Source organism: Mustela erminea, chromosome 7, assembly GCF_009829155.1.
Source record: "Mustela erminea isolate mMusErm1 chromosome 7, mMusErm1.Pri, whole genome shotgun sequence".
Taxonomy (NCBI): domain Eukaryota; kingdom Metazoa; phylum Chordata; class Mammalia; order Carnivora; family Mustelidae; genus Mustela; species Mustela erminea.
This window is the reverse complement of record NC_045620.1, coordinates 121,500,617-121,518,070: the sequence shown is the minus strand read 5'-3', so window position 1 is coordinate 121,518,070 and position 17,454 is coordinate 121,500,617. Positions and strand designations below refer to the sequence as shown.

Sequence of the window (17,454 nt, the reverse complement as noted above, 5' to 3'; positions counted from 1 at the left end):
TACTGGGGAAGGCGGTAGGTTTTGTAGTCAAACCGGGGTACAAGCCGAGCTGCCCCTTGACCTCTCTGAGCCTCAGTCTGCTCATCAGTAAAATGGGGTTAACGAGGCGGCCTCGTCGTGTGAAGCTGGAGATGATGGAGGCCAGGGAGGCCGAGAGCGCAGCTGCCCTATTCCGGGCAGGAGCTTCGGGAAGCCGAGCAGGACCGGGTGGGTGGGCGGGCGGGCGGCGGCAGCACGAGGGGGCGAGGAGAGGCGCGGCTCCCGGAGAGGAAAGGGGGTCCAGATGCACTCGGCGGGATAGAGGAGGCTGCCCCTCGCCCCGGAGATGCCGCCGCGAGTCTTCCTGTTCGTTCCGGGCGCCCGCCTGGGTCCTCGGTCTTGAGCTGTCACCTGGACGCCCGGAGAAGGGGGCTGGCGCGCCCCCTCCGGGCGGAGAGGCGGGACTTGGCGGCGGCCGCGGGCCGGGGGGGTGGGGCGAGGGCCGGGGGGCGGGGGCAGGCGCCCCGCGGGGAGGCCTGCCACGTGACTCCCGCAGCCCGGACCGGGCCGCCAGGCGGGGAGCGCCGCGGCGGCCCCAGGAGGTAGCGGCAGGCGCGCGAGCCCGGGCCGCGCGGGACTGGCCGTCGGGGGTCCCGGGACGGCGGTCCCGGGGGCGCCCATGCCATGGAGAAGCTGGCGGCCGGGCTGGCTGGCCTGCGCTGGAGCATGGGCGCCTTCCCGCTCGACCTCATCGTCAGCCGCTGCCGCCTGCCCACGCTCGCCTGCCTCGGGCCAGGTACCGGGGCCCTGGGAAGGGCGGCCGGGGGTCCGCGGGGAAATCGGGGACTCTCCGGACAGGTGAGGGGTGGGAGGAACCGTGAGGATGTGGCCCCTGCCCTCCCGCTCCCGGCGCCGGTCCCGCGCAGCTCCCGGTGCGCCTTCCCTGGAGACTCGGGACCCGAGGGCCGAGGGTCCGCCGCCTCCTGGGCCCTGCGCACGGGCACCGGGACAGAAAACCGGGACAGGCACTGAGGCCGGGCCGGGACAGAGTTTTCTGGGCCAGATAGAACCCGAAGCGTGGCGGAGGCCCCGTGCCCGCCCCGTCGGTGCATCCCTTTCGCTGCTGCTCTCAGACCCCCCCGCCCCGCCCGGGCCGCGCCCCCTCTGTCCCTTTGTCTCCCGCCTCTCACCTCTATCCTTCTGCATCCCTTGGGCCTCGGTCTCTGTCTTCCCACCGCCGCCGCCCCCAGCCCAGCTTGGCCCCTCTTGGGTCCCTTCTTGCACCTTCCTTTCGTGTCCTGGGGAGCTGTGTGCGGCCCCAGGCGGGCAGGCCACCTCGGGGAGAGACCCGAATGATTGGCCCTCCCGCCGGGCGTGCCGCTGGGTCCCCGGCCCTCCCCCACGTCTTGCCCCACTTCCCAGAGGCCCGGGTGCTCCGCTGATGGGACTGTGCGTGGGGGCCCAAAAGGGGACTCCTGGAGGCTGCACGGAATGAGGGGACCGTTTGGAGGAAGGGGAGCTGCTCGGCTGGAGGAGGGGCGGGAGCCGGGGCTGGCAGCCAGGCCGGGGGTTTTGTGTGTGAGAAGAATAGGGGTTTGGCCCGCGTTGGCACACTCGCTTCCCTGAATGCTAATGGGGCCCGCGGCCACAGGCTCCTCTCCTCTCCATGGGGCCCGCAGCCCCTCCTCCGACCCGCGGCCGCGAGGGGTAGGCACTGTTAGCATCGGCGTGTTTCTTGGGCGCACTCCGTGGCGGCGTCGGGACTGGGGCCATCGCCGTTGGACAGAGGTGCTCAGCAGCCCAAAGTCTTGTTCTCTGGGTCGTCAGCACGTGATTCCGAGACCCTCCGTGTCAGCATCAAGGCTGTATGTGTCTGCCTGTGAATGGGCTAAGCGGGCCCTCGGTTCTGCCTGGCCACTTCCCACACATCCTCTTTGGCATCACTCCCTCCTGGGGGTCTTTTCTGAGCTCCCCAGTCTGGGCAGGCCTCTTTGGGACTCCCATGACCCCTCTGGCACCCTTGACTTGAGTCCTGTGCTCTGGTTGTCATAGTTTATTGTCCTAAGGCTGGGCTGCAGCCTCCTGGAAGGAAGACATCCTACCGAGTAAAGATTATGGACTTACCCCATGGATGAGTGAATGGTCTGGGTGTCTGTGACCGTGGTGGCTATCGCTGTGGTCACCATGAGTGTGACTATGTGAACAAAAGTGTGTCTTGAAGTCTTAAAGGTCCTTGAATGTCTATGCATTTGGGAAGTCCCCCTCGTGGTGCTGTGGGACTGAGTTGTGTCAGTGGGGTGACGAGCTCCTGTCACCGGGCCAGGTGGCTGTACTGGCTCAACTGTTGGGGACCATGACCCATGGCTGCTGGTGTGTGCCCTGTGTGGCTGTGGCCGGTGTCCCTGTGGAAGGGGGGTGGGGGTAGCTGGGGCTTAGGAGAGCTTTCTCTGCCCCAGGAGGGGAGGGGTTGGAGAGAAAGGATCAGACACCCACCAACACAATGGGAGCCAGGCTCTCCCCCAAGGACCTGAACACATCCTCCGCCCCCCCCCCCCATCATGGAGCCCTCTGGCATCAGGATCAACCACTTCCCATTTGGTTGGGTGGCAGCAGTTTAGTAAGTTGTGTCTGAGAAGGCTGGGAAGAAGGCATCCCCCACCCCCTCTCTGCCCACCAGCTGCAGCCCAGAGACCGCTCCATGGGCCTCCTGGAAGCTGGGCCAGCCCCTCCGGCTCCCCTGGAAACCGTTGCTGGGATTGGAGCCTCCTAGGCCCAGGCCCCTCCCAACACCTCTGCCCCAGTGCAGCTCTCCCCAGAACTAGGTCCCCCCTCGAAGTACCACCCCCGCCCCAACCTCAACACTGTGTTCCAGAGCCTGGGAGGGTGAAGGGCTGACAAAGGGAGAGCCAAGAAACAGCCTCTCTGAGAGGGGCCAGCAGGTATCTGAGATGTTCCTCTCTCTCCTTTGAGGTCCCCTGAGTGTAGGAGGCTCCTGGGGCAGTGGGTGAAAAGGGGCTGCCCATGGGAGAGGCAGGAATCTGTTCCTCTAAGCCCTGCTCTTCTTCTGATTCGAGTGATGTATGGCTCTGGAGGAGCCCTCAGCTGGGCCCCACAGCAGACAGCCCTGTCTCAGCCCTGTCTGTGCTTCCAACAAGGCCCTCCTCACCTGGCTTGGGGACTGACTAGGGGGCTGAGAATCCTGCTGGTGGGCCCGTGGGCCAGCTCTAGTGTCTGCTGCTCTGTAAGTCCCCACTCCGCCCCCAGCTAGTTTGCTGCTCCCCTCTGGGAGTGCCCAGACGCCCTCACTCAATATCAAAGGTGGCCTGTTGTCTCAGTTCCTCACAGGTCTAAGTGCTCCTGGAGGGCAGGGCTGGCTCATCTGCTGGGAGGGGCCCCTCCCACTTCCCCCCTCCCCAGGGCCCCATGCGGCACTAGACCTGGGACAGCTGGTAAAGGACTCAGGGCTATGGCTGGCTTGGTTGATGGGGCCCTGTCGGGAGACGGAGCTGGGGGCCCTGGGAGACGGGGCATGACTCATAGCCCTGAGGCCACAGCTGGCGAACTGCCTGTCCCCTGAGCATTGACCTAGACAGGATCGTGGGGAGCTGTCCCCAGTCAGGGTCTTCAGGAAGAAGTGCGTCTCCTTACTCTCTCTGCCCGTCCTGATGTTGGCTTTACCTTTCTTTCCTCTTCACCCCTTGTCTCCCAGGGGAGTATGCCGAGGGGGTCAGTGAGAGAGATATCCTGCTCATTCACTCCTGCCGCCAGTGGACAACCGTGACAGCCCATACTCTGGAGGAGGGCCACTACGTCATCGGACCCAAGATTGACATCCCCCTGCAGTACCCAGGTGTGCCCAGCCGGGGACAGATGACCTAGAGCCACTGGGGGTGGAGGCAGGAGGGTAAGGGGGTGGGGCTTGGAAGAAGCTGTTGCTGATCACCCTTTGCTTGGCACAGGGCAGAGCGAGGGCCTGGCTGGAATGGGGCAGTGAGGGTTAGGGTCCAGTGGTTTTCATACTGTTCTGGGGAGTCCTGGTTTTCTTGTTGCAAACCTTTGAGGCACATTTTATTTGAAAATAGATTTTAAATAACTGATTAAAAAAATGCCCACACTCTCAAATTGCTGTGAATCAAATCTTAACCCCAGTGAGCGATGTGGGGTGTGTGCCACGAGCTGCCCTCATTAAGCCTCTTTTGTACAGACCCTCGCAGAGAACGTGGCCAGGATCTTCTCAGTAGCGTGTAACCGATGTGCTTCAGAAACGAAGGGATGCCTGGGCTGATTATCTGCTGCTTCTGGCCACTGTAATCCTGATCTTCCCAATTTTTGTGTTAAATTCATTGCTTTCATTGATTGACTTTATAAGTGTTAAAATTTTAAGCTTTTAATTAAGATTATGCTCATGAACTACTTTTGTCTTTTATGTATATGATATCGATATCCTTCAGCAGATTTTGTTTGAGAAAAGGATTCTGCTGGAAAGCATCGCCCTTGTATTTTACACATGATAAAACGGAGGGTTTAAGAAGGAAGTGACTTGCCCAGGGTCACCTGGCTAGCGGGCAGCAGAGTGTGGGCTAGAACCCAGGGAGATTCGCTCCCGGGCTGGTGCTTCCTTGCACCACCCTGGCAATGCAGGGTCGTTGTCACCTGGGTGGGAAGGATGGGAATCTGGCCCCCTCCCAGCAACGCCCCTGTGGGAGCCCACGATCTCACATATCCTGTGTGTGAAGCCCATGGCTGCCTTCCAGACACTGAGCTGAGAATTTCCTCCTTTTATCCTCACGGTCACCCTGTGAGAAAGTCTTATTCCGTTTTAAACTCACACGAGGCTCCAGGAGCTCCAGGAGCTTGCCCCCCACCCCCAGCCCTTCCTGGGTCTCCTCTGAACCAGGGAGATAGGACCAAGACAAAGGCTTCTGCTCTTTACAACGACCCTGAGAAGTTGGTAACCCTCAGAGTCCTCACATCCCATTTAAAAGATGAAAAAACTCTCTCAAGTGTCTTTCTGACCTGGGGTTCTGTCCTGAGCCCTTGAGAAGGCCTGCTTAGAAGCTAGAAACTTCCCCTGCTAGGGATCTATCTGGTGTCCGTCTAGGAAGAGGTCCCGGGTCGTCTTCTTGAGAGAAAAAAAATCAGAAAAAGCCCTCACTATCAGAAGAGTGAATTTACTGTCCTATTTCATTTGTGTGATTAAAAATCCGGGAAACCAAGGCACAGCCTCCTAGGGAAGAGGCTTCTAGTGTGGGCGGCTTCTAGCCCTTCCCCTATGTCTTTTGGTGCTTCTGAGTGCATGTGGACGGTGCGGTCATGGGGTGACAGCTGGCCTGCAGGAGAGGCACAACTCCATCAGCATCTTTCCAGTGGGTGGCTCAGTGGGGGAGGGGAGGCCAGGCCCCTTAGGAGCAGGCGGAGTAATGAGGAAGCTGAGTGCACAGCCCAGTTCCTCCTAATGAATTAATAATGGACGGGGCTGGGGCAGTGGCTGTGGACCTGGGAGGGGTGGGGGGAGGTGGCAGGGAGGGGGAGGGCAGCCCAGCATGGGGGGAGTCAGGGGGAACCTGGCTGCTCTGAGGTAGCCCCCACTTCGAAGCTGGGGGGCCCTGGTCAGCACTCTGGGAGCTAAGCCGTATGCTTCCATTTCACAGATGGGAAAACTGAAGCCTACAGAGATTAAATTGTTTGCCTAAGGTCACACAGCTGGTTGGTGCCAGGGATGGGATACAACCAGGTCTGTCCGCCCCCAAGTGTGTGCATTTAACCATCGTTCTTGAGGGAATGGCTGCCAGGCCCGGGTGCTGGGGGGACGGGGAGACGGGCAGGGCTGCTGTGGGCTGGATGGGGCACTGAGCAGCAGCATGCTCGTGTTCTAGGAGGGGAGGGCAGGGACCCGGGGCAGGCTTTGGGGGGGGTAGAGGGGCAGGTCCCTGGGCCCGTGGGGCCTGCAGGGGGGCGGGGCCGGGCGTCTCAGGCAGGGGAAGGCTGGAGAGGAGGCTGCAGGGGCAGTAAAGGCTTCCAGGGGCTAGCGCCTGAGTCCCGGGAGGGCTCCCTTCCTTCCTTCCTCCTGAAGTAATGACCGGTGCTGGGCCCAGGCTGCGGTGGAGGGTGGGGGGGTGCTGGCTACCATGGTTACATCGATCCACCGGCCACATCCTCCCGGGGCTGCAGCCCTGACTTGGCTCCAGCTCTCGCCACAGGGGGCAGTGGGCATTTGGCCCTGCATGGCTGCTTGGGGTTGGGGGTGCGTGTGTGTGTGTGTGTGTGTGTGGGTGTGGGTGTGGGTGGGGGGAGATGCGGTCCCAGTGAGGGAGGGGCAGCACACCCCCAACTCCCGCCACCTGACCCCTGACCTTCTTTGCCAGGCTGGTCCCCACACAATCCCTGCTGCCCTCAAGGGCTGTGGCACATCTTAGGAGGGTCTCAGAGTGGTTGGGGCAGGACTCCCTTCCCAGCTCTCTCCTGGGCACTCGCCCTTCTTTCCTGCTTCTAGATGCTCATGGACTCGGTCCTTGGCCCGCTGTGCTTCCTACCCAGCACTGGGGAGGCCGGGTGGGTGGGTCCTCAGTCTGGGATTCCGGCTGGGTTTTGGGGAATCCAGGATCCCCCACACTGTGTACAGAATGGTGTCTGTGTTCGTGCCAGGAGTACAGCTGTGGGCATTTTTCTGCTAAGAGCGTTCCCAGGGGGTTAAGATCTCTGCTCTTCCTCTTTGAGCTGTCTTTTCTCCTCCCGTGGGCTGGTGACCTTCAGTCTGTCCTTCTGACTGGGAGTCCCCAAGCCCTGCCCCGGAATGCTCGCCGCACCCCCCAACACCCCTGGAGGGCCTCCCTTGGTCCCAGGACTGGCTCTGCTCCACAACGTGTCACTTCCGGTTCCCGGCTTCAGTTAGCAGCTCTGCCAGCTCCATTTTTTTTTTTTCTTTCTTTTCCTTTCTTGTAGTTTCAAGTTGTGACTTCAATTTCAGTTTCCGTACAGTGTAATATTCATTTCAGGCGTAGTATTTAGGGATTCATCGCTTACCTACAAGCCCTGGTGCTCAGGACAAGTGCCCTCCTTAATCCCCGTCACCTGTCTGGCCCATTCCCTGCCCACCTCCTTCCAGCAACCCTCCGTTTGTTGTCTGGCACGAAGAGTCTGTTGGGCCAGCTCCGTCTGTGCTGCGGCCGGTGGCCCGAGTCCTCCCTTGCCTACTCCTCATCCAGCACCAGTCTTCCTTCTGCAGACCTCTTGGTCTGCTCAACTTCGCGCTTCCCCCAGCTGCTGCCCCGGCCCCCCTGCAGCACGGACCCTGGTTTCCGTGACTGGCTGCCCCACTTTATTTACAGAGCTCAACTTGGATCTTGGCATTTCGTTGCTCAAAACACTCTAATTGCTTTCAATGCTTTTTCTTCCTTCCTTTTCTTTCTTTCCTTCCTTCCCTTCCTTCCTTTCAGAGGCTCAGATGACCCTTTATCGAAATACTTTCCTTTCTGGTTCTTAGTTAGTGGGGTATTCTCCTGCACCCCTGTTGATGCCGTCTATGATGTCACGAAGGTGGCAACCATCAACATGGCCGCCTACAGACTGGGCAGATCCCAGGATCTCTTAAATGGTTCCAGAGAGTTCTCTGGCTAAAGACGTGTGCCACTTCTGTGAGGCAGTGTTGACAACTCCTCAAAAGTGATGTTTCCACTGTGATTCTGGTCGTTCTGCTTCTGTCTCTTCGCGGTTCATTGAGGACTTTGATGATCAGAGCAGAGGCGCAAGTTCAATCTGGGCCTTTCTGTCCTGAATGGTCAGTGTCACTGTCTTCCTCACTGCTGGCCTGGGCGAAGTCCTCACTCACCTTGTTTGGAGACATAACCAGGGGGCCCATCTTGGGGGCCCAGCACACGTGGCCCCAACTTCCCCACTGGTGCCCTTCAGGTATAAAACTTTGATCTCATTGGGGTTGAACTTAAACGAAAAGCCAAAAAGCCAAGAACTCATTTTTTCCTGAGTGGAATCCTTCCGCCTTAATCTGGCATCCAGAGCTCTTCATCACGTGGGTGCTACGTCCCCTGCTGTCTTCCCCTTAAGTCCAGGCCACAGGGACTCCCCGCATCGGGCAGCAGTGTGCCCTTGTGACTTGGTCTGGTTCATGCCAGCTCTTCCGTGTGCATGGTTTGTTCCATAAAACTCTTCTCATTCCCAAGCTCCCCTCGGGCTGCCAGGCAGGTTGCCTCTAAGTCCGTGGTCCTCTGGCTCTCTAGTTCCAGGTTCCCTGGGTGCTCACCATCACGCCCACTCTGTCAGAGTCCCTAGGTTTGCACCCTCTGTCGGGTCTAGCCCAACGTCTGGCACACAGAGGGTGCTCCATAACTGTTTGTAGAACAAATACGTGCTTGGGCCGTGATGGCAGCAACCCCCAGGAAGACTGTGGAAGCTAAAAGCCACCTCGTCTCCCCTTGGCCTATTGTCCCCTCACCCGAGATGCCCCTCTGTCTGTGGAAGGTCTGAGAAGAGGTCATCCATCCGCACGTCCGGGAGTTTCACAGCCTGTCTTTGTGCTCAAGTCGGTGGGCACATAACACGTGTGTGGCCAGTGAGGTGTGACTGTTTACACAAGGCTGTCAGCTTCATGGATTAGCCTCCTCCTCTATAAGTCTGTGTCTACTGGGGGCCTCCACCGAGCCAGCCAAAGCCGCCCTGGATTTCAGGCTTGGAAGGCCTCCTCTGCGGGAGGGGACTTTGCTGGGCTCAGTTCAGAGGCCTCTGGGACAGTGTGGCTGGATGTTGGACCAGGCCAGGGGCTGGGAACAGAGCTGGGGCCTGAGCAGTGGTTCTGGGGCCTCCAAGGCCTATGGCCGAGCCCTTCGTCTGCCCAGTGCAGCGGTGTGCATGCATCGGCAACCCAAGGTACTGGATGCCAGATCGAGACAGGGCCCCAAATTTCCTGCTCCAGCACCCTCAGATGAGGGCTCAGAGAAGGGAAGGGACTCGTCTACGGTCAGAGCAAGTCAGAGTGGGGCTGGGACAAAGCCAGAAGCCAGCATCTCCAGTGCCACAGTGATGCTGGGCTAGAGGCCAGCTCTGTGTGCGAGTGCTCGGCTGCCTCTCTGCATTTGGATTTCTCTGGGCGGGCAGCTGCTAACCTCCTCACCCACCCGCAAGCCCTCCCTGGGGTGCTAGATGCTAAGTCTGTGTTCACGTTCGCCCTTGAGCCAGCCGACCAGCATCTCCCGCCTCCTGCTAGTGCAAAGCTGTCTTCCTGCCTGCGGGAGTTCCAGTGGGACTGGCTGAGATGAGCGTGGCAGGAAGGGACTAGCAGGCAGGCCTGCCCTAGCAGCCTGTGTTCTCCTTTGCAGGGAAGTTCAAGCTCCTGGAGCAGGCCCGGGATGTGCGGGAGCCAGTGAGGTACTTCAGCAGCGTGGAGGAGGTGGCCAGCGTCTTCCCTGACCGCATCTTTGTGATGGAAGCCATCACCTTCAGTGTCAAGGTCAGTCCTTACCACACCAGCCAGGGTGCCCCGACACTGGTTGGAGGGTTGCCCTTAGGTAGAAAGTGTCAGTGTGGCTCCTGGCAGCTCCTCGACGGCATTTGGCCTGATGGGACCGTATCAGGAGAGTTAGGTGAATGACCCTGGCCTGCAGAACTTTCTGAAAAGGGGGTGAGGCAGGAGTAAGTGTGTATGAAGCATCATGCTCTGACTTGGAGACCTTTAGGGCAGCCTGTCCTAGCATCCACTGGTGTAGGGGTAGTGGTTGTTGAGGGGCTGAGGGGGACGCAGTACTAATAGTCCCCCCGCTTGTGTACGGATCACCCTTTACTGTTTACCAACCCTTATCCGTCAACTCATTTCTCTTCACAGTAGCTTTGTTGAGTGGATGGAGCATTATTACTGCCCAAACTGTAAAGATAACGATAATACAAGTTCTCATTTATTGGATATTTTCCCAGGATGTCACTTTACACACAGCAGTCCTTTCAAGTGAGAGTTACTACGGGAGGCAGTGAAGGCCCCAGAGGTAGCTCATTCAAGGCTGCACAGCTGCTCTGGGGCCTCTCCAGGACGGAAGGCGCATCCCCGACCCCTTAGTCCAGTGGTCTTGATCAGGTTTCAGCCCAAAGAATGCTCGCTCCGCAAAGGGTGGCTTTCCCTGGGGCTCTAAGGCCTCCCCGCGTCTCTGGGCTCTGCAGGTGGTGTCGGGCGAATTCAGCGAGGACAGCGAGGTGTACAACTTCACGCTGCACGCGGGCGACGAGCTCACCCTCATGGGCCAGGCGGAGATCCTGTGCGCCAAGACCACCAAGGAGCGCTCGCGCTTCACCACGCTGCTGCGCAAGCTGGGCCGGGCTGGGGCGCTGGCTGGGGTGGGCGGCGGCGGCGGCCCCGGGGGTGCGGGGGCCACGGGCGGCAGCACCAGGGCCATCAAGGGCAAGATGCCCTGCCTCATCTGCATGAACCACCGCACCAACGAGAGCCTGAGCCTGCCCTTCCAGTGCCAGGGCCGCTTCAGCACGCGCAGCCCGCTGGAGCTGCAGATGCAGGAGGGCGAGCACACGGTGCGCGCCATCATCGAGCGCGTGCGGCTCCCTGTGAACGTGCTGGTGCCCAGCCGGCCGCCACGCAACCCCTACGACCTGCACCCCGTGCGGGAGGGCCACTGCTACAAGCTGGTCAGCATCATCTCCAAGACCGTGGTGCTGGGGCTGGCGCTGCGCCGCGAGGGCCCGGCGCCGCTGCACTTCCTGCTGCTCACGGACACGCCGCGCTTCGCGCTGCCGCAGGGCCTGCTGGCCGGGGACCCGCGCGTGGAGCGCCTGGTGCGCGACAGCGCCTCCTACTGCCGCGAGCGCTTCGACCCCGACGAGTACTCCACGGCCGTGCGCGAGGCCCCGGCCGAACTCACCGACGACTGCGCCAGCCCGCGCCGCGCGCGCCTCTGTCTGCCCGCGCCCCCGCGCGTCCCAGCCCTCGCGCGCGCCCCCGGCCCGCCCGGCGATGGCGACCAGGAGTACGTGAGCCCGGACTGGGCCAGCGCGCAGGATCCCGCCGTGCCGCCCGCGGAGATCCCCTATGAGGAGCTGTGGACGCACCAGGCTGCCGAAGGCCTCGCAGAGGGCCGGGCGCGGCCGCCCCCGGGGCCGGACCTTATCTCCTTCGCAGCCCCCGGGCCGTCCCGCCTGGAGCCTGAGGCACCGCCGCCTCCCGTCCCCCCCAAGTCCGAGGCGGTGAGTGGCCGTGATGTAGGCCGGAAGGGTGGGAGGCAAGGAGCCGAGCTGGGGGCTCGCTCTTCTCAGGGGGCGGAGGTGGCCAGCCAGAGGCAAGTTCTCCTGAGCCCCAGGCTCCTGCCCCTGGAGTGTGTGACAGGATGTGGGGTAGGCAGGTGAAGGGGAGAAGAACAAGGGGAAAGACATAAGAGCATATTTGTAGTAAAGGATGCTAGAGGCCGTGGCATTGGAAATTCTGGAGATAAAGATGCTAGTAGGTCTTTAGCTTGAAAGAATTTGGGATGGGCTCTGAAGGTCCCACAGAACAGGAATCCTTTAAGTTGTAAGTGAAAAGAAGGTTCTATGATGGAATAAATCTAGAAATATGTAGTGATGATTCCTAGCTCATCCCCTCCTCACTTTGGAGCCACAGAACTTTGGTTTATTAAAGGCTCTGAGAAGTCCTGCACCAAGGAACCCTGTTTATGCCTAACGCAGAACTTCCCAACCATACTTGTCCACAGAAATGGGCTATAGCTATTAACAGCCCTGAGAGTCCACTTTGAGTATTTGACCTATAAAGAAGGGGTACAGATGGCAGATACTTGTCCTTCCCTTTCTTCTCCCTGTCAATACCACTTTCCTTTTCCTTTTTTTTTTTTTTTTTAAAGATTTATTTATTTGACAGGCAGAGATCACAAGTAGGTAGAGAGACAGGCAGAGAGAGAGGGGGAAGCAGGCTCCCCACCAAGCAGAGCCCGATGCGGGGCTCGATCCCAGGACCCTGAGATCATGACCTGAGCTGAAGGCAGAGGCTTCAACCCGCTGAGCCACCCAGGCGCCCCCCACTTTCCTTTTCCTTAAGGGACTAGGTTGACTAACCTGTTTTGATCTACTTCTGTATTCTCTTACACTCACGATGGATTTCCAAGGCCGTGGGAGATGGTGTATGTGGGCTCTCTCAGAGTGACACAGGCTGGAGAGGCTACCAGGGGTGGGGTGGGTGAGTAGTTGGAGGTAAGGCAAAGGCAGTCTCATGGCAAAGGGTCAGGCCCAGACACCCTCCTCACCCAGCTGCTTGGGAAAGGGAGAATTAGGAGAGTCCACTGCTTGGGACAGGGCGTGGAGTCATGGCCTTCTGCTTGCAGGTGAAGGAGGAGTGCCGCCTGCTCAATGCCCCCCCTGTGCCTCCCCGGGGCGGCAATGGCAGCGGCCGGCTCTCGGGCAGCCCCCCGGTGCCCCCGCGGTTCCCCAAGCTGCAGCCTGTCCACTCACCTAGCTCCAGCCTCTCCTACTACTCATCTGGCCTCCAGGATGGGTGAGCCCCTGCCTTCTCTTGGTGCTGGGTCCTCCTGAGGGGGACTGAGGAGGGGAAGGGCCGGGAGAGGGGAGCCAGAGCCAAGGGAGGAAGAGTCCAGGCCTGCCGTCCAGAGCGGATGAGCCGCTGCTCTGCTTTCCACCTTCCTGCTTCAGCTTGTTCCCGACGAGTGGATGGGAACCCTGCTCCGGTTCCCTCCAGCCTGGGATCGGCCACAGGGACTGCTCCTTGCTCTATTAAAGTGTTTATGTAATTCAGTTTAGTTTAATTTTTCTTGGGATGGGAGAGGCTGGAAGACAGACACGGGCAGACCCGGGGCCGGGGTGGTGGTGGTCTCGGGCCTTGGGGGCTGGGGCGCGAGCAGGCATTCCTGAGATCCGAGTGGCAGTCTCTGGCCCGGCGGAGCGCTGTGCTCTGCCCTAGGAGCCTGTGGCGTTTCCCTCTTGCACTGGCTTACCTTTCCGCACGTGTCTTGCTCTCTGCCCACAGGACAGGTTCCCGCAGCGGCAGCGGCTCTCCGTCCCCGGACGCCTACTCCCTTTATTGCTACCCGTGCACCTGGGGAGACTGCAAGGCGGGCGAGTCGTCCAGCCGCCCACCCCCAGGACCCCTGCCCTCGACCACGCAGCCCAGCCAGGCCGCCCGGGCCCTTGCAGAGCCTCTGAGCAGTCGAGCCACCTCCCTCCTGGGGGCTGACACCCCCGTTCAGGCGTACCACAGCTGCCCGCCTCTGCTCAAGCCCTCTCACCCCCAGAAACGCTTCGCTCCGTTCGGAGCTCTCAACCCCTTTTCGGGGCCTGTCTACTCCTCAGGCCCTTCAGCAGCCTCCTCTTCTGGGCCCACCACCAACGCGGGTCCCCTGGCTACCTCCAGCCCTGCCTTTTCCCCAGGTCCAGGCTCCCCAGGCCAGGCCTATTCAGCTGCTCCCCCCTCGTGCCCCACCTCGTCGTCCTCTTCCTCTGAGTGGCAGGAGTCAGCCCTGGAGCCCTTTGATCCCTTCGAGCTGCGCCAGGGCAGTTCCCCGGAGCCCGAGCTGTTGCGCTGTCAGGAGCCCAGAGCGGTGGGGGCTCCCTGCCTTTCGCCACTTGGACCCCCCAAGGCCTTTGAACCGGAAGGTTTGGTACTGCGGCAGGTCCCCACCCCGCTGTCACCGGTGGGCCTGCAGGGGCCTGAGGCAGGCGGAGCACGGCTCCTTCTGCCCCAGGGGCGCCTGGAAGGGCCTCCTGCCAGTCCCCGGGAGGGGGCTGCAGGCTGGGGAGGCCGGGATGCCTCCTCCTGGCAGCCCCCTGCTGACCTGTCTGCGCTCTCCCTGGAAGAAGTCTCTCGAAGTCTGCGTTTCATCGGTCTCTCGGAGGACGTGGTGAGCTTCTTTGCCCGAGAACGCATTGACGGCAGCATCTTTGTGCAGCTCAGCGAGGACATCCTGGCCGATGACTTCCATCTCACGAAGCTGCAGGTCAAGAAGATCATGCAGTTCATCAAAGGCTGGAGGCCCAAGATCTGAGCTTCCCAGCTCGCGGCTGCACAGCTGGGACGCTGGCCTGGAGGCCACGGGGTTAGCCACGGGTCCGCGGGGGGACAGTGGGCCCAGAGCAGGTCCTCCTGCAAGGAGAATCCGTGCCAAGACTGAGGCAGCCAGGCGGCCCCTCTGAGGGAATCCAGGGGAGACACACTGGGAAATGGGGGCATCTGGCCTTTGTTCTGAGAGGCACCGGTGTGCACCTGGGCCCGGGGACACATTGCTGGGATTCCCACGGTGGCGGGGCGGGGTGGGGTGTCAGAAGCTGGCCAGCATGGTGACCTGACATCCTCCCCCGCCCTTGTGGAGAGCGTCAGACATCTTGCACTTCTCAAGCTTGTAGGTTCAGGTTAGAGACAAGGGCAGACGGGCCATCATTTAAGCACAAATTCCCCAAGTGCCCCCCCGCCCCCGTGCTCTGTGGGCTTTTGGCCTTGGCCGCCCCAGAGTCTGGGGGCCCTTCCTGTATCTCTGGGATGCCCTTCCTTTCCCCTTGTATGAACTCGGGCCCTGGCCCCAAGCACAGGTGTGTCAAGCCTGTGTTGCTGTGCCCCAAGGCTCTGGCTCAGGGCGCTGGTTGGTGGGGGAGGACTCCAGAAGAGCACAGCTTTGCCGCTGACCCGCTCACCTAGCTAGGGAGGCCGATGTTCTAGACGTCTCTAGCGCCCCCGCTGCTGCCTTCCGTCCTGCGGGTTGGGTCGGGTCGGGTCTGAGGTTCTCACTCCCTGGAGAAGCGGGTAGATTGAGGTCAGCTGCTCCTGGATTGTAGCGGCAAGTGGCCTCCAAGCACTCCCACTTCTGCCCGGCTCCTGCCCCCTTCACTGGGCTCCAGCAAACACCTGGTGTCCTTCTCTGGTCTGTCACTGGCCTAGGTGGGATGGTTGGGAAAGAGAAAGCACCGTGGTTTGGGAAAACCGGCTTTCTCCTTGCTCCTGGAGCCCAGGCCTCCTGTGCTTGTGCCTATGCCTGTCAGGTCTCTGGGGCCTGGAACCGGGCGTGGCAGTCTGCTGGCACCGGGAGCAGGCTGGCCGCTGTGTCCAACCAGCCGTCCCCCCACCCCCAACTCTCCCGGTCCCCCTTCCCCCGCCCCCCGGGGCTGCACTAACTCTCCTCATGCCACTAGCGGCAGGCCCCGGCCAGACCAGCCTTCTCTTCTGCCTTACCTAGCTTACCTACCTAGATATTTATTTGCTCCATTTTCCTCTGAAGTATAGTGAGGCCACGCTGGTGCTCGCGCCCGGGGCAGTCGCCTCCGCTCTGGGCCAAGGGGAGTCCGGAAGTAGAGCACACACGCTGATGCTGAAGCATTGGGCTTCCCTGCCGATCACTCTGTGAATCCTCAAGGACTTGTGAAATAAATGCTAGAGCACTGAACAGGAGTCGGGGGGCAACTCTGGGTGTCAACCCTCTTCCTCTGGAGGGCCCAGGGGACCGGCAGGTACAAGGCATGGGCCTCCAGGCAGGGGAGGGCTTTGGAGTGGGGTGTGCACGTGGCCCACTCCTGGGTTCCCTTCCGAAAGCCCCTCCTCAGCCCCTCCCCTACAAGAACCTTCCATCTCTCACCAGCGTTTCAACCCAATTCCTAGTGCTGCTGACTGGAAAGCTCCCTGTCCTCAGCCGGCGCCCAAGTTTAAGTTCCTGCACTGACCAAACGGCTGCCTGACGCCCTCCCAGAGCCCCCATTTAGAATCCCATTAATGGCTCTGCGTAGAGCATCCGTTCCCTATTTCCTACTGATCATCTGAAAATCCCAGCACACAGGTGACTCGGTTTTAGGGTTTGGCTTCGCAGCACCTGGGAGTGGTCCGTGGAATCAGCGGGAGGCTCTCTGTCCACGGGCCCCAGCAAAGCTGGCGCCAGGGGTCGGCGAGGCACCGGCACGTGGAACAGAGGCAGGAGCAGTGGGTCACGGCGTACTGGGACTTCAGTTCTGCACACGTGTAGTGTGGGCCCCTCCACCAGACTGGGCAGGAGCCCCGAGGCTGCTTCCACACACCGGGGTCTGCTGCCGCTGGCACAGGATCAAAGGGACTCCCCGGCCCAGAGGGCACCGGGAGGGCAGAGCGCCAGTGGGTTGGCCGGGCACTCCTTGAACAGCTCACCATGTGGTCTCCGGTGATCCTCCCATTCTTCCGTGCTCAGGGCCAGCCAAGACGAGCAGGATCTACTGGCCAGGAAAATAGTCTCTCCTCTGCTTCACTCCAGTGTTAACATCCCGAAAGCACATGAGTCCCACTACGAAAAGCACTGGGTGCCATGGTACCACAAGGCATTACAATTTGGGGAAGGAGGTCTCTTACAACCTGGCCTCCAAGCCTGTGGCACTTCACCTGCTCTGTTCAGTCAGGCCTGTCTCCCACGGCAAGCGGAAGCCTGCTGGAGCAGGTCTATACGGCCAGGTTCCGAAGGCTTTAGTGCGTTAAGTCTCCCTTTATCATCACGGTCTCTCTCTCAAGGTGCTGTCTAGAACTCTCCCAACACATTCACACCCAAAAAGCCCAGGGCTTTATTCTAAATCCTTGAAGGGAGGGGGCTTAATCCAGAAGGACAAAGAAGAAAAAGGAGCAGGGAGGCAGAGAGGCTGTTAAGAGTTGGTTTTTATTGTTATCGTGTACGTGGCCAGGTGCAGAACTGCCCGGGCCACCCCTGGCCACCCCCAGCCCTGGCGGAGCCTGCAGCAGGACGGCTCTGGAGACACCAGCCCTCGGCGTGGCTCACGGGCTCCTCCTGGCATGAAGTGCAAACATTCACAGCCAGACTCCACCGGGAGGGAGACTCTGTCCTAGCTGAAGGCACTTTAATCAGGACGCACACCCAGGGCCAGAGCTCGCCTGCCTTCTGGTTACCCCGACGCAGCCAGACGCCGCTCTGCTGGCAGCTGGGTGAGGGGCCGGAGCAGGGCCGAGGGCCCGCTCACTGGTAGAACTTCTTGTTAGGGCTGTTAGCGTGGTCGATGAGCAGCTGGCACGGGGTGAACTGTTTTCCGTAGGCGGCCTCATACCTCCTGAGCCTGTCCACTACCTTCTGAGCACCGTACAGATCCACGAAGCGGAAGGGCCCTAAAAGGAAAAACAGGACCTGCTGCAGGAGACAGGACAAGCTCTCGGACAGAACAAGCTGCCTGCCCTGCCCAACCCGCAAGACCAACCTCCGAGACACGGGGGGAAGCCGAGCCCGAAGACCGCGCCGATGTCTCCCTCTGTGGGTGTGGCCAGGATCCCTTCCTGCAGGCACATGACCGCCTCGTTCACAAATCTGGTCACCAGGCGGTACTGGATGTCTTCGTCGGAGGAGCTGCCAACAGGGAGAGACACTCAGGTAGATGAAGCGTCCCGGGGAGGGACGCAGGAGCTGCGGCTGCAGAAGCGAATGGCGCTCCGAGGGCCAGCCAGTCCGCAGCTCGCGATGGTGCAGAGACGAGCCCGCGGGAGGGCAGCTCTGCTCCTGGAAAAGGTGGCTCAGA

The 17,454-nt window shown here is 60.7% G+C and overlaps 2 protein-coding genes across 5 annotated transcripts in view; one reads left to right on the top strand and one right to left on the bottom strand.

Moving 5' to 3' along the window:
- Nucleotides 1-39: 39 nt before the first annotated feature.
- GAREM2 (GRB2 associated regulator of MAPK1 subtype 2) lies at nt 40-16,465 on the top strand. Of its 3 annotated transcripts, none has more exons than XM_032353098.1 (6): nt 40-207; nt 3,689-3,829; nt 9,309-9,439; nt 10,141-11,175; nt 12,303-12,472; nt 12,962-16,465. In XM_032353098.1, the coding sequence occupies exons 1-6, from the start codon at nt 93-95 to the stop codon at nt 13,974-13,976; spliced, it is 2,607 nt and encodes an 868-aa protein (XP_032208989.1). In that variant the 5' UTR covers nt 40-92; the 3' UTR covers nt 13,977-16,465. The 3 variants fall into 3 exon arrangements, with proteins under 3 accessions (XP_032208989.1, XP_032208990.1, XP_032208992.1); XM_032353099.1 differs by lacking the exon at nt 40-207 and adding an exon at nt 491-775; XM_032353101.1 differs by lacking the exon at nt 40-207 and adding an exon at nt 5,631-5,713 and having other exon boundaries at nt 3,744-3,829.
- A 105-nt stretch (nt 16,466-16,570) lies between these two features.
- The window catches only part of HADHA (hydroxyacyl-CoA dehydrogenase trifunctional multienzyme complex subunit alpha), a 47,965-nt gene continuing 47,081 nt past the window's right edge, over nt 16,571-17,454 (bottom strand). Inside the window, exons 19-20 of one of the 2 annotated variants that reach the window (XM_032353103.1) lie at nt 17,140-17,285; nt 16,571-17,069 (exon numbers count right to left, since the gene is read on the bottom strand). In XM_032353103.1, coding sequence (XP_032208994.1) covers nt 16,987-17,069; nt 17,140-17,285 — 229 coding nt within the window. In that variant the 3' untranslated portion in view covers nt 16,571-16,986. The remainder of the gene's footprint in view (nt 17,070-17,139; nt 17,286-17,454) is intronic. The other variant, XM_032353102.1, reaches the window with a different exon arrangement.